The sequence below is a fragment of the Armigeres subalbatus genome, chromosome 3 (genome assembly GCF_024139115.2).
Source record: "Armigeres subalbatus isolate Guangzhou_Male chromosome 3, GZ_Asu_2, whole genome shotgun sequence".
Classification (NCBI taxonomy): domain Eukaryota; kingdom Metazoa; phylum Arthropoda; class Insecta; order Diptera; family Culicidae; genus Armigeres; species Armigeres subalbatus.
The window spans coordinates 289,583,911-289,599,060 of NC_085141.1; the positions used below are offsets into that span (position 1 = coordinate 289,583,911).

The 15,150-nt window shown below is 42.8% G+C and overlaps 1 protein-coding gene across 1 annotated transcript in view; it reads left to right on the plus strand.

The window, feature by feature from the left end:
• Positions 1-12,984, plus strand: part of LOC134224774 (uncharacterized) — a 36,893-nt gene extending 23,909 nt beyond the window's left edge. The window contains exons 2-10 of the mRNA XM_062704341.1: positions 6,267-7,854; positions 7,993-10,513; positions 10,572-11,110; positions 11,172-11,407; positions 11,465-11,670; positions 11,728-11,885; positions 11,941-12,085; positions 12,149-12,331; positions 12,389-12,984. Coding sequence (XP_062560325.1) covers positions 6,632-7,854; positions 7,993-10,513; positions 10,572-11,110; positions 11,172-11,407; positions 11,465-11,670; positions 11,728-11,885; positions 11,941-12,085; positions 12,149-12,331; positions 12,389-12,637 — 5,460 coding nt within the window. The 5' untranslated portion in view covers positions 6,267-6,631 and the 3' untranslated portion in view covers positions 12,638-12,984. The remainder of the gene's footprint in view (positions 1-6,266; positions 7,855-7,992; positions 10,514-10,571; positions 11,111-11,171; positions 11,408-11,464; positions 11,671-11,727; positions 11,886-11,940; positions 12,086-12,148; positions 12,332-12,388) is intronic.
• Positions 12,985-15,150: the final 2,166 nt, after the last annotated feature.

Consider the following 15,150-nt stretch of genomic DNA (forward strand, 5'->3'; position numbering starts at 1 on the left):
AATTGCCGGACAATGGCATAACAGATGTTCCGAGTCTTCCACATGTATACCGCAGAAGCGACATACATCATCTTGAAGTTTTCCTAGCAGCTTCAAGTGATAACGGCTCGGGCAATGGCCTGTTACAAGACCTGTATATGTGTTAAGATCTTTTTTGAAAGATCTAAGATTTTGCGAGTGATAAATACGTTTGGTGTGATGAAACGTTTAGACTGCCTCGCAATCAAGGTGTTCTTCCAAATGTCCTCTATTTTTGAATGTTCCCAAGATTTCAGTTCCATTCTAAGAGAACACGCAGATACACCACAAAAAGGTTCTGGACCTATGAATTGTCGAGATGAACCAAGTCTTGCCAGCATATCAGCTTGTTCATTGCCTTCAATGCCACAATGACCAGGAACCCAATATAGGTTCACTTTGTTACGACTACCCAAGGTTTAATTGGTTTGTATGAATCGTAACGCACGGCCTGACCATTTCCCTCTACGTCCAGAGTTACGTAATTTGTGAACAGCCTAAATATTTATATGAAAAAATAATTAGTTCACCAACGGTGGTCCATGTATGGATTAAAACACCAGTTCAATATTCATAGTAACAACAGATGGCGCTGAAAAACCCTTGAGTTTAGGGAAAATCCCTAAATTACGTAACGCTTAGAAGAGGAAGGAAGTTTCCTGAAGTGTGACTATCCGTACACATTTTTTAGATACTTCATACAAAAAGTGTGACATAGGGGGAGAGGGGGAATGTCGGGCAATGACCCGGTGAAAATGGTTCCTGATAGGGATCCGCAGGGGACAAAAAGGCAAGGTGCGCAGAGAGCAAGGTGGATCGATTTGAGGTCCCTCCGTAGACTACAAAGTTAGCGACGTGCAATTACAGACCGAGCTGAATGTAGATGGATTTTATGTATTGCAGGGGCCTTAATTTGAATAAATCAAATGCAATAAATTCCGATGTTAGGATGTCAAATGGTGCTATGCGATGAAATTCCTTGTTTTTTGTTTTATTTCATGTACGTTCCGGAATTTTCGGAAGGCCTCGACATGTATAGCCACAACAACAAGTGCATTTGAAAAATCTTGCCTAACGATAAAATTTAGAAGTTTTCTTTTTTTTGGATCCTCTACACCAGCGGTTCTCAACCTGGGGTACATGTACCCCTGGGGGTACCTTCGCCGGGCCCAGGGGGTACCTCGGACAAAAATGCATAATGGCGGATTTTAATCAAAACTTATTGATAAAGTTTTAGTTATTTTTTTTTTATTTCAAAATTGTGTACATAATATCGATCAGTAACTAAAAGACTATTGAATCCTTCTCTCCACAACCACCACAGTGGATGAAGGGCTGTGGGACAAAAGATCAAAAGGACAGAACGACGAATGAACAAATTCTAAGCAGCTCGAAGGACTCCTTTCAAGAGGTTCGGAGGACTTCTTTCGGAGGACTTTGGCTTGGAAGCCTTCTTTCAAATGGTTCGGAAACCTACTTTCAAGAGGTCCAGAGGCCTCCTTTCAAGAGGCCCGGAAGCCTCCTTTCAAGAGTCCCGGAAGCCTCCTTTCAAGAGGCCCGGAAGCCTCCTTCCATGAGGCCCGGAAGCCTCCTTTCAAGAGGCCCGGAAGCCACCTTTCAAAAGCCCGGAAGTCTTCTTTCAAAAGGCCCGGAAGCCTCCATCCAAGAGGCCCGGAAACATTCTTTCGGAAGCTTCTTTTCAAGGGGTGAAGCGTCCTTTCAAGTTGCTTAGAATCTTCTTCTTCTTATTCTTCTTCTTCTTCTTCTTCTTCTTCTTCTTCTTCTTCTTCTTCTTCTTCTTCTTCTTCTTCTTCTTCTTCTTCTTCTTCTTCTATGGCTCTACATTCCAACTGGAGCTTGGCCTGCTTTTCCAAGTATTCTATTAGCATTTCCTCAGTTATTAATTGAAAGCTTTCTATGCCCGCCATTGCATGAGTATGTATTATAGATAGTGGAATATATAGATGAGCGAAGATAAATCCTCTGGCACCAAACGAACTGTCAAACGTGTCTCCAAACGAGCATGACGTGACGAATCCAATGGAAATGTTAAGGGCTGTGCACGCGTGCACGGTCAAAAAATCGGCTCAGTCATGCTTTCGCTCATCTATAGATTCTACTATCTATAGTATGTATCTTGTGTGGCAAGTACAATGGACACACTATGCCCAGGGAGTCGAGAATGTTTCCCACCCGAAAAAATCCTAGATCACAATGAGAATCGAACTCGCCTTCTCCGGATTGGTAATCCTACGCCTTTACTCGCAAAGCTACTGGAGACTGGAGAGTTGCTTAGAATCTTACCTTTAAATGGCTTAAAAGCCGCTTTTCAAGAGGCTTGGAATCTTCTCTTCAAGAGCTCGATATAATGAAAATTTCAGCCAACTTCATGGAGAGCCATTTTCAGTACCATTTTTTCATTTATCTTATGAGTTACACTTATTTTCATTTACAGCAAAAACAAAACTAGGGGGTACCTCAATTGATGCAAAAGTCCGAAGGGGTACCTCTCAAGAAAAAGGTTGAGAACCGCTGCATTAGACAATGGACAGGACATTCACACAGCACCCAGTGAACCAGCGGCGCGTTGTTTTCTCCTTACTAGGGTGGGAATTAAACTCACACTCAATGACTTGCAAATACGCTTAGACGACTGACGCCACTAATTACAGGGCCATGAAGTCCACCAGGTGCAAATTCCATAAATTTCCCGGGTAAATTATAAAGAATTTCCTTTAGGAATCTCAAAGAATTACCTGCAGAAATTTCCAAGGACTCCAAGGACTGTTGAAATCTACAGAATTTCACGTTGAAATCAAATGTTTTGACGGGGAAGGGCCGTTTGTTGTTTGGCCGAATATGTCATTAATCTGAAACTCGACTGGAATTTGGTCGAAATGGACATATGGCCGATAATGTCGTTCGGCTGAACAGGTCATTTGGCTGGAAAGTCGTCTAATTGAATAGGTCATTTAGCCAAAAAGACTTAGATGGTCGTTTGGCATAAAAGGACCATTTGGCCGAAATGAACATATGGCCGAAAGTGTTGTTTGCCCGCGCTGCCGAAAAAAAATCGTTTGACCGAAAATGTTGCTTGCTCGGACGAGGTGACATAAGGTCAAAAACGGTCAAAAATGTCATTTGGCTGAAAGCGACGTACGGGTGAAGATTATACGGCTGAACTGATAATTTGACGAAAATGACGTTTATTCCGACAGCTCATTTGTTCAAAAATGGCATTTGGCCGAACGGGTCGACGTTTTTCGCCATATAATCAGATCAGCCGAATAACATTTTTGGCCAAATTTCCCTTTCTGCCAAACTACCGTTTCGGTCAAAAGGCATTTTCGAACACAAGGCCTATTCGACCAAACGAACTGTTAGATCATATGGCTTTTCCAGCAAAATGACTAGTTTGATCGTACCGTCAATCCGTTTTCCACATAATAACCGTATCGAACGAATGGAATTCGGCTAGATGGCTTTCGGCTTAACGTATTATTCGCCCAAGTGATATTCGACTTTCCACTTTCCACCGAATGATTTTCAACCAAACAACCCTTCGTCTTTTTAAAATTTTCTTGTAGAATTTCCGAAGAATTACTAATGGACCACATAAAAAAATTCACGTAGCAATTCAAATAAATCCCGAAAAAAATCCAGTTGAAATTCCGTCGGAAACAGTTTTTGTGAAACTTAAAAATCAAAAAGAAATTCTGTTTAGTGGAAACTCAGGAAATTCTCGATGAGAAAAAAAATTGTAGCGTGCATACCCGGTGGCATAAGCAAACTTCTAAGCAATTTCCCCTGAAAACTTCATAGAAATTCCGGAGAAAACTTCAGAGCATTTCCTGTTGAAAGTTCCAAAAACTTCTGGGACAGTTCGTTAGATTTTTCCAGTGAAATAAAAAGATTCTCCCATTTATGTCTTAAAAATATCCTAAAAAAAAAACTTTACGTTACGAACGTAATAAATAAATCGTCAAAATTATGACAAACGCCGCAGCTGACGATTTTAGGATCGGCGCTGAGCTCTAACGGTAGTCAGAACCTATGAACGCATTAACTATAAAAATGATTATTTGAGCAAAAGTTAAATTTTCAGCGGCAACAAAAAATGGCTCGATTATGAAATTTTTTTCAACACATAGTATCGAAATAGGCTAACAAATGTATATAGCATTTATCTCTAGTTTTTTTTAAGTAACAAAAAGTTCAACCGTTAGTGTACGATAAAACTGGAGTTCTGAATTATGCAAATCAGACTTGACTTATGTCCATGCTTGAACCGTACAATGCATTCGCAATAATGTTTCCACTATGCGATGTATTATATTATCTTTTTCTTATGGCGCATAGAAAAAATAGAGCTACATAATAATGTTTCACCATACATTTTGAGCCGCATGTGGAAAAGCTACATATATTTGTGGCACGAGTACAAAAAATAAATCTTGAAATAAATCTTCATTGGCTGCATCATATCTTTTCTATATAATATATTTTTTAAACAAATCGAGGAAAACATTTAACCGAAATAAAATGACAGCTCGGTTTTCATATGTGTTATATTTCAGTTAAAATGGGATTCGAAAAATGTTCATTTGAAACTTGAAAGATGTTAACTCCACCTCTTGCGCTTTTTTCGTTGTAAGCAAGTCGTCTATAAGAGTCTGGCAATAAAATTAATACTCGTGGAGAAATCGTAATTGTTTTGCTAATACTGATATGGATCTGTGTTGCGACGCACATCTCTAATTTAGGCTCCGTACCACTCAGATCGTCATACATTAAACACTGCAGGGGAAACCAAATAATTATGTTTTTACTCTTATATAATCGTTTAACGGGTTTGTATAAAAATATTTTAGTTACTAGATAAAGATTGTCGCTTCGGTTCCCTTTGTTCTGCTGTCCGGAACATGTTGGGTACCAAGCTGTCAAATCGTATGGATTTTCCTTCTTTGACATTTAGCTCCCCTATCATCGCCAGCAAAAGATGTTCCGGACAGCGACAATCTTTATCTAGTAACTAAAATATCTTTTGTTTGTGTTCATCGATTCAAATTCTAAAGGAGAAAATAACTCACCATACATCATAGAAAGCATTGATTTGATCATTTATTGAAATCATTGATTTTACACTTTCGCGAATATGAAAGGGCCCTCCTTAGCCGTGCGGTAAGACGCGCGGCTACAAAGCAAGACCATGCTGAGGGTGGCTGGGTTCGATTCCCGGTGCCGGTCTAGGCAATTTTCGGATTGGAAATTGTCTCGACTTCCTTGGGCATAAAAGTATCATCGTGCTAGCCTCATGATATACGAACGCAAAAATGGTAACCTGGCTAAGAAACCTCGCAGTTAAAAACTGTGGAAGTGCTTAATGAACACTAAGCTGCGAGGCGGCTCTGTCCCAGTGTGGGGATGTAATGCCAAGAAGAAGAAGAAGAAGAAGAAGAAGAATATGAAATTTTTTATAGTGCTAAGAAGAGCCTATGCGCATCTTGGGTGAATCAGTTTAAAAATAAACGCCAACTGAGATAAGGCGAACTGAAGTCAAAACATGGGAAAAGAAGAATCATCTTTTCAAGTCTCGTCTCAGCCTTGTTCTAAGCTACATATTTCCTATTTTGTATAATATACCGTTTTGACTCAAATCTCGAACAGACTCATATTCCAAACACTCTTTTCATGAAGACCTCCGTACTGTGTTCGTAATATGAGTCAAAACGTATAGCCTATGTTAGCGGGTTTGGTTGTCATATGCCATTTTTACTTCATATACCTCCTCTCCTTCAAACTTAAATCGATACAATATTTCCCAATAGATTTAAGCCTAAAATGTTTACTGAACAATAAAAAATAAATAAAATATAAAGATTTTTGCATCGAACTTCTAAGAATACAGGCTAGCAAGCTTTCAACTCTGAACTAGAAATTTTGAAAACAGATGTTCGTCATTATCTTGCATTGAACTCTCCCACGTGCGAGCCTCGCCGCGAGCCTAAATCAAATAACCTGCCGGGTGCCGCATAAATGCACGCCGTACCAATGTAGGTATGGAATATTTTTTACACTGGTGAGTCAAATTTATGAGAAGTCCACCAATTTCCTACTCTAAGTATCAGCAAATTTCATAACATCGCACCGACATTTCTCTATTTTGCAATGCTTCGACCAACTGACCGACCGACCGACCGTTGTTTGTTGGTATCCAAACGTTCCAATAATTAATGTGTTTCTTTCAGCAGGGAACCAATCCCGCGTAATGCGGCGGCTGCCCTAAATAATTTAGCTAATGCCTTTCAACTCTACATTTGCCGTATGCTTTGCAGTTTTGTGCGCGGGCAGGACCACCAAATACAATTTCCTGATGCCTTTCAGGTTTTGCTACTGCCCCCCATGTGTGTCTCATAAAGTAGACTGGCAGCGACACACGCGATCCCGTAAGCTCAACCCCATTGACCACCGTTTGTCTGTAGCGAATTGAAAGTGAAAATGTTTGTCGAACAAAGCGAAAATGTTGTAACCTTACCGGCTTCGGCTGTGGCGGTGGCGATGAAGTTTACAATAACCATTGCAAATCAACTCTAAGTGCCCAGTCAATAGCAGCATGACGTGCACAGATGACTGCACCTGCAGTCTCTGTCGGGAGCTACGCGGTTACAAACTCAAAGTGAAACCTTCCAGCAAGTGTGAGCGTTCTTCCGGTAGCGTAGAAAGCTCACCTGCTACGGGAAAGCCCCAACCACAAGGATCCAAATATTGTAAGAACAGTAAACTTAGTCGGAATGACAATTTCATTCTCAAAAGACGAATGTCGTCGGATTACAACAAGGATGGCCGCCATGGTGCTACCGCGGCACCATTGGCGGGTGCATCAACGACGGATATAAACTACGAGTTTCCGGAACAAGCAGCCATCACATCTCGGCAGCTCAACCGGATGAAGAAGGCGCAAAGCTACAATGAAATCTCTTGCTTTGCGAAGATCAACAAAAACCGTTACAGCGGAGGTGTGATCGATCCAAAGATGATCAAAAGCACCACTAACCTCACCGAGGAAGACTACTTCAGCTATTTGCCACCATCCCCGCCACCCTCAGTATCCGCCTCCGCGCAAAACATCAAGAACAAAATAGAAAAGCAAAAAGACCACAAAGTGATCATCTACTTTGGCGATAGTATAGCCAATAAGAAATCTGATAAACCAAAACCTCCCCCATCCACTCCACCACCTCCAAAAACCACCGAACTAAACGTATTTCACGCACAACGTCTCTGTGAGGAAACGGCCGAAATGCACTTCAAGCGACAAAACTCAATCATCCTCAAACCAAAGCGTAAAGATACCTCAGAACAAAACAAACCCGGCAAAGAATTCATGCAACAACTCAAATCTGTACTGGAAGAGAAAAATAAGACTGCTGGTCCTACGGGGGCACCGACTGTGGATCCAATGGGCCCAGGCTGTTCAGCAACGGTTGTTATTACGCAAAAGAAAAGCTCTCCAGCGCAACCGGAAGCTAGCCACAAACTACCGACAATAGTCGCCGAACAGCCACTGAAACCGAAGCATACCCAAGTGGTGGAGATACGGCGGGTTGATAAGACGGTTGCAGCTCAAACGGAAACAGTCGACAAAGCGTTACCGTCGTTTGTGGAAAGCGTCGTCGACGGGGTCATCAACATCAAGATCGAAGAAAGCTTCAAGGTCGCAACGGATATCGTGCAGGCCGTATTTCAGCACGAATCTAGCGAAGAAGGGTATGGCTGCAATGATGACGAAGTCGGTGATCCATTCGACTGGAGTTTCGTGCAGGACTGGCGGGCACGGTAATGTAGACATCCTTATCCAATTTAGAACTTTTACTTAATTATGAGGTACTTGGTGAGCACATTACAATCAACATTGATAACAATAAATTGTATAAGATGTTTATATACTAAATAAATCATTTTATATTCTAACAGGCCATCTGGAACCGTCACCAACGGGCATGTCAATACGCCGTCCAACAATAGCAACTCCACTTCAGGAGTCAATAGCTCGAGTAGCAACCTCCACAATGGGTCCAACGGGCTTTCACCGGGGAATCATTACATTGCCTCATCGAACCCCGTCGCATCTGGACCACGAATCCAGAGTCCTGCAGTGGCCACTCCAGCTCCTCGAGTCTCCAAAGAGCTTGCGCTTCGTCCTTCGAATCATGGCAACCAGGTAGATCCTCGTAATTACAATTTATCACCCGTTCAAAGCTTGCAGCAAAGTGGAGACACCACCGGTTCGAGTGCTGCCAGCCATGGCAGCAATCACAATCTGTCCTACAACACCTCGGCCATGATCCCCGAGAGAGACGTAGGCCCTACCAAATTTTCTAATGGAAACATTAAACAACAACATCATACCCCTCCGCATGGACTTCATCAACAATCTAGCGGTCCCGTATCGTCCCACCACACAGCAATCCCGCAGCAGCAAGGTCCCCACAGATCCGTATCAGGTCCAACCAAACTAACCGTCCAAAGCTCTCCAGTCAAGTGCCAACCAGCCATGATCAGTTCTGGATTGGATAAGTCCAACATCCAGCACAATGCCAATGGATACAACGCCAAACGGCTCAACTCAAGCGGTCTTAGCAATAGCAACGATAATCTCCTCAACTCTCCAACATCCTCTGCAGAACCCCACAACACCAGTAGCAACAGCTCCAGCAACGCCAGCAGTATGAGCCATCTTAAACAACACTTCACCCAAAACCATCATGCCATGCCAGCTTACCACCACCAACAATCGCAGCCCAACTCTCTCGGAGGTCCGCCTCAGAAGTCTCTCGGCATCACAAGAACCCACCACCATACTGGAACGCACGACTTCCGCGGCCTTCAGCGGGTCAACGAATGTCACAGCTCGTCGGATGAAAATCGTTCCTCGGGACACGCATCCATGTCCGACACAGGTCATGGCAGCAGCTCTCCAGGAGGTAACCGTGCTAATGGACCACTAGGCCCTTTACCGGAAGACCGCTTAGCAGCTGGAGTCACAAACCGAAGCGCTCGTTCCAGAGCAAGTACCAATCATTCGCGGTCCCGACATCGAGCCACACCAGCGAAAATTCCGTGGGGAGGTGGAGGGTTAGAGGACATAAAACTAGCCATTCAGCAACTGACCATGCGCTCACATACCAGCACTTCAACCTACAGCAGTTTAAGTGCCGGATCGGAGAGTTCAGAACCCGAGCGAAGACTCGGAAGATATAGCTCTCTGGAAACTGTAAATACCAATGTAACTAGCGCAGATGAGTTTGTCTGGGTAGATTCGCACAACCGTTTGGTGGAGTTGCAACATCCTCCCTGGAGCCAGCATTGTGTTCTACGGGTCCTACGATCCGGTCGTTGTAGAGAACATTCCGAAAGAGTTTCCGTCGAAGCGGTTCCTCGGTTGGGCTACCTTTTGCAGCGAGCGTTGGTCCGAGTTGCCCGGGAAGTGCAACGCCTCTCCGGCAGTTTAGGTCTGTGCTCGAAGCATGAAGTTTCGGGAGCATTTAAAATTGTGTTGTCACCTGCCTTGGCGGATTCTTGTATTAAAGCCTGCCTGCGTGCTGCAGCGATGTTTGCTGTGCCAGGGGACAGTGCCCTGAAGCAGAGTAAATCGGCCCGAGCAGGTCTTCAACTGCCGGTGGGAAGATTCCATCGCTGGATGGCCGACGCTCGTTTGGGTCGTTTTGTGCACGAGTATGCTGCAGTATACCTTTGCGCGGGTTTGGAGAACTTACTGGAAGAGATATTTTTACAGTGTCTACCAACGGATCCTACTGCTACGCTAACTGCAAGTGGTTTGGAGCATGCCATTGCCAATTCAGGGGATTTGTGGGGGCTTTTACAGCCTTATGCCCATTTGAACGCAGGGAGGGTTGCATCCGGAGCCCTCACTATGCCACGTTGGGCCAGTCAATCGTCAATTAACTCTAATGCACAAAATCCTGCGCTGGAACCTTGTTTATTAACCACATGCGTAGGAAGCCTGAATGAACTGAAAGATTTAGTTCAACGAGCTCAGCTAAGAAGTCAACACATAACAATGTCACAGTCTGCCTTACGAGTATTATTTTATTTTATGCGATGCTCACAGCTAGAGCACAACGACATTGGAGTTGCCACGAATGGCGGAGGAACAAACATCCAGGAGCTCTGTTACGAACGAGCTTATGTCGTTTTACCTCCCCTTGTAGAGTGGCTACGCGTTTCCTCTGCTCATGCGGAATATCGCCACGCTTTGCTTATAGATAAGGATGACATTATGCAAGCAGCTCGTCTACTTCTACCTGGAGTAGATTGCCCACCTAGGTTAACCATTTCGGAAGAAGAGTTACCGTCACGGAGACTTACACTGTCCAGCCAAAGTATAGCGTCGTCGAACCACTCCGGTCAAACGCAACCTCTTCACGGATCATTGTCGTCCAATTCGTCTACCTCGACTACCAGCAGTAATATTGTAAGTATTCAGTTCGTCCAATTCAATAGATTTTTTCTAAGTATTTGTCCCCTTTTAGGAGGATTCGAGTGAATGTGGGAGACGGGCGACGTACGCCCTGGCCTTCCGTTTGATGCTGACCGGTCGTGCAGAACTCCTTATCCAAGCACTTTCATTAGTACCCCCAACGACTCGTTATGATACTTTGAACCATCAAGGTCTAACGGCACTGATGATCGCGGCTGTTCGCAATGATGATGCTGCCATCCAAACATTGCTGGATGCCGGTGCTGATCCGAATATCGAAGTCCCAGCTGTTGGTTATCCCAACTGTGCGGCTATTCATCCGGAAACACAGCACTGGACGGCGATAACTTTTGCTGCGTGTAAAGGAAACTATCAAGCTCTTCGCACATTGCTGGAGCGTGGTGCCCACGTGGAAGGTGGCGCTCGGCTAAGTGAGGACAAGTGTACTATAACTCCGCTACAAGTTGCCAGCGGTGGAGGCGTTGTGGAAGTTGTGTCTATGCTGTTGGCTCATGGAGCCCATGCTTTCCTTTCCACGCAGCTCAAGGATTCACTAAGCTTTTCGGGCAGTGCCCAACGAGGTTGCTACAGGTATGTTCATTAGTTTATTAATGTCGTAAAGTGCAATACCAAGAAATTCATATCTTCGTAGTGCGATTTCTGTTGCTGCTGCCCATGGACAACGCGTGTCTTTGCGAAAGCTTCTGTCCCACCCGCTAGCTCCAGGGAGCCGTGAAGTTCTGTCACTGGAAGAGATGCTTGCTGAAGGTGATAGCACCAGCCGCACTCAGCTGGATCGGCAGACAGAAGTTCCTCCGACCTTGAATAAAACGCAAATTAAAAGTCTTCAAGAGGCCATGTATCACAGTGCTGAAAATAACCATCTAGGTAAGAACTCAACAGTCAATTTATCAAACTGTGATGTTTACTCTGTAGTTGTTTCAGATATAACTATTGAGCTGCGCGCGCTTGGAGTTCCTTGGACACTTCATTGTTGGATGCACGCTCTGGCAGCTGCCCACGAACTACGACTGGACGCTGTCATCGATCAACTTCTGCAGGACTTCTTACAAGTCTGTCCCGACGACTATAGTCAGCAGTTTGTGACGGAATGTCTGCCGCTATTGTTCAACATATTCCGTTATAGTAAAGTGAGTTTATGCCCTCCAAAATCTTCAGAGCACAGTTAATTGATTATTTTTTTACAGAAGGAAGGTACAACCTTACTGTTGGCAGATATCTTCAGCACCTGCTTTGGCTGGGAACCAATCAAGCCTATCAAGGAGCCCGTGTTGCTGCCATCAAATGGATCTAGAATCGATCCTAAATTCGTGAACAACCCAGAGCTCAGCGATGTGACGTTCAGGTATTTCTTAGCAACAAGGTCCTAAAACATAATAACTTACGAGTGTATATTTCAGAGTCGAGAATCGCATCTTTTACGGGCACAAGATCGTTCTGGTAACCGCATCACCACGTTTACAAAGCATGTTGAGCTCCAAGCTGAATGAAGGTACCGGAACGCCAACTGTTCAGATCAACGATATCCGCTACCATATATTCGAGGTAAATTTTGGATTATTGTTCAAGATATTCAATATGTCTAGCTTTATTATTTTTTCATTTCAGTTGGTAATGCAATTCTTGTATAGTGGAGGATGTAACAGCCTGGACGTTGCTACTGGAGATGTTTTGGAGCTAATGGCAGCGGCCAGCTTCTTCCAACTGGAAGGTCTACTTCGCTATACTGAAGCTCGCTGTGCCGAAATGATCGACATCGATAACGTCGTAGCCATGTATATTCACGCAAAGGTTGGTATCTAATACTCGAATATCCTTCGCACCATGTCCAACTGTGTATCTTCCTAGGTTTATAATGCCCAGAAATTGATGGAGTACTGCCAGGGCTTCCTGCTTCAAAACATGGTCGCTTTGCTAACGTACGACGACTCCGTTAAGCGATTATTGTTCGCCAAAAAGATACCCAACCACGACGTCCTAAATGGACTGCTTACCACGCTACAGATTCGGATCAAAGCCCGCCGAAGTGGAGTCAATGCTGCTCCACCCCTTGCAGTAAATGCAATGCGACCTGCATCTAACAATAAATCTAAATAAGTTTATTAGTTAGAGTGTTGTATCTGTTTTTGAATATTAACTAACATTATCAAAGTTATGTGTATTATGAAAAGGTTTTTAATAACATGTGTATGTACAACTTGTAACAGTCGGATAGCCATTTAGAAAAATGTAGAGCGATATTTATATAAAAATTAACAAACAAAACTTGTACATTCTTGTTATCGTGGACTACATAAGTTTAATAACATCAGTTATGAAAAGCAACTGTTGTTTGAAACTTTAATGCTAGGAATATTTTTACACAATACTGACATACAACCAGAAACAATTCTTTGTGTTTAGAGCATATCTTAATGAAATAAAAAAAAACTATTATTCACACATATCACGTTTAATCCTCTTATCTTAATCTTAATTATCAAGTTCGCCTCCAATCGATCCGTCCGAAAATAGAATAACAAATTAAAATCAATTTTCCTCGCATTTCTTTGTGTGGCTGTATAGTGCAGTGAGAGGTAAAGTATCTTTAGGGCAGAGGTTCTCAAACTTTGTGGATATGCGACTCACCTAGCTATCCTATCCTATGGTTCTCGTACACTTCCTCGTCGCTCGTTCATGGATGGCCAGTCTCCGTGCACGCCGGCCCCACACGCATGTTCCTCGATTGCACACAGTCAGCGAGTGCGGGGTCTACCCCGGAGCCGACGTCCTCTTGCAGGTTCTCTTCCGGCATACGCACTACATATCCAGCCCACTGTAATCTGCCGTATTTATTAGCCTGCCGATGTCTGAATTTTTGTACACTTGGTACAAATCGTAATTAGCTGTGAAAGCTATCTTTTAAGCAGGTACCTAGTTGACTTTTTTAATCATAATTTATTGTATCTTGGCGAAGTTTTACCTACGGATATTTTGTTTAGACAATTGTGTTTTTCAATTATTGAGGCACTCGAGGCATTCAATTATTGAGGCACTGAAACTATTTTGTTCGCCTCAATGATGATGATGGATTTTATATTTATGAAAGTAATTGTAATATGACCTTTTTCTTGTGTAGTCTACAAAAGTTTAAGACTCGCGCGCCTCGTCGCGCGCTGAAAACAGATATAAATGGTTTTGAAATTTATGTAGAGATTTGGACTTTTTCAGCTCTTTGAATGATCCTGCGGATTAGTAATGGGCTATCTATAAGAGTTTTGTTTCCGCGGTTGATACCGAAACTTTTGATATCGATGGAGCGGTAACACAATTGATTTTGTTGATGACGTCGTAGTTCATTAGATTACTATAAATGCTTATTTATAATAACATGAAACGCTATTCTTGATACAACTTCTGAAAATTGAGGTGAACTAGCCCAGGGCTAAAAACCTCATTAATAAAGATTATAATAATAATAATAACTTCTGAAATCTGTGCAAGAGGTATCAATCTGTAGAGCTTGAGCTTGAGCTTGATTGACTGCCCGTAGTTGCTACTGCATTATGACCAGATCAGCAGTACTTGCACAGAGAATCAACATATGTTTGCTTGGAACTACCACTAATCCTCAATGTACAAGAACTGGTGATCTCAGTTATTAGGTCACACTAGCGCATGCCACGTCAGATTGCAAGTCAACGTAGGGAATGGGAAGGAAATGATGATGCCATCACTCTCCCACTGCAAGCCGAATATACTTCTGCACCTGCCACGAGTTTATGCGGAATTTTATTGGAATTTGTTTAACGAGTTGCTAGCTAACGTCTAGTTGTTGCTAACGTCTTGGTTAACGAGTTGCTAGCCAATGTGATAGAATATAGCAACTGATGGAAATCTAATTGGGTATAGGAAACGTCGTCGATAGTCGCGTTAAGTACGAGACACTGAAGACGACCTTACTGTTGAGGTACGTATATGTCAAGGTACAATCAAGTGGTAGAAATAAATGGGATAGTACAAACTCGTCTTATGACAAGGGATAGGAAACTAGCTTTTCCGTTAATTCCCAATTCTAGCAGTTACTGCTAGAATAGTCAATTTGAAGGTATAGGATAGAAATGGAAACGGTATGGAAGTCCATTTCCTGTTCTAGCGATTGCTAGACCATGAGAAATATAGAGAAAGATACAAAGTAGGAGGAATGAGACGAGCTTGGGATTGGGATTGAACCCATGAGCTCCTGCGTATGGGACAAAAGCGATAGCCATATGACTACCAAGCGAGAAGTATCAATCTGTAGATGAGATAAACAGTTTTTTTACAATTCATTTTTTTTTTGCTGGATAGTAATGGAAAGATCGGAAATTTATATTTGAGATGGTAATCAGATCGTTTTTGTTTTGTTTTGCAAATATGATTAAATTATTGTTAAATTAAATTCAATTAATTATTATCTTAAAGTTAAATCAAGACAAAATTTTCAAAACGATTTATCTGCTTTTGTAAACAAAGATTCAAACGATGATTTGACGAATCTGATAGCTCTCCCACGCAAATCAACACCACCAATAGGTAGTTGAAGGTTTCCGCTACCTGTTGATGGTATTGGTTTGCGTGGGAGAGCTATC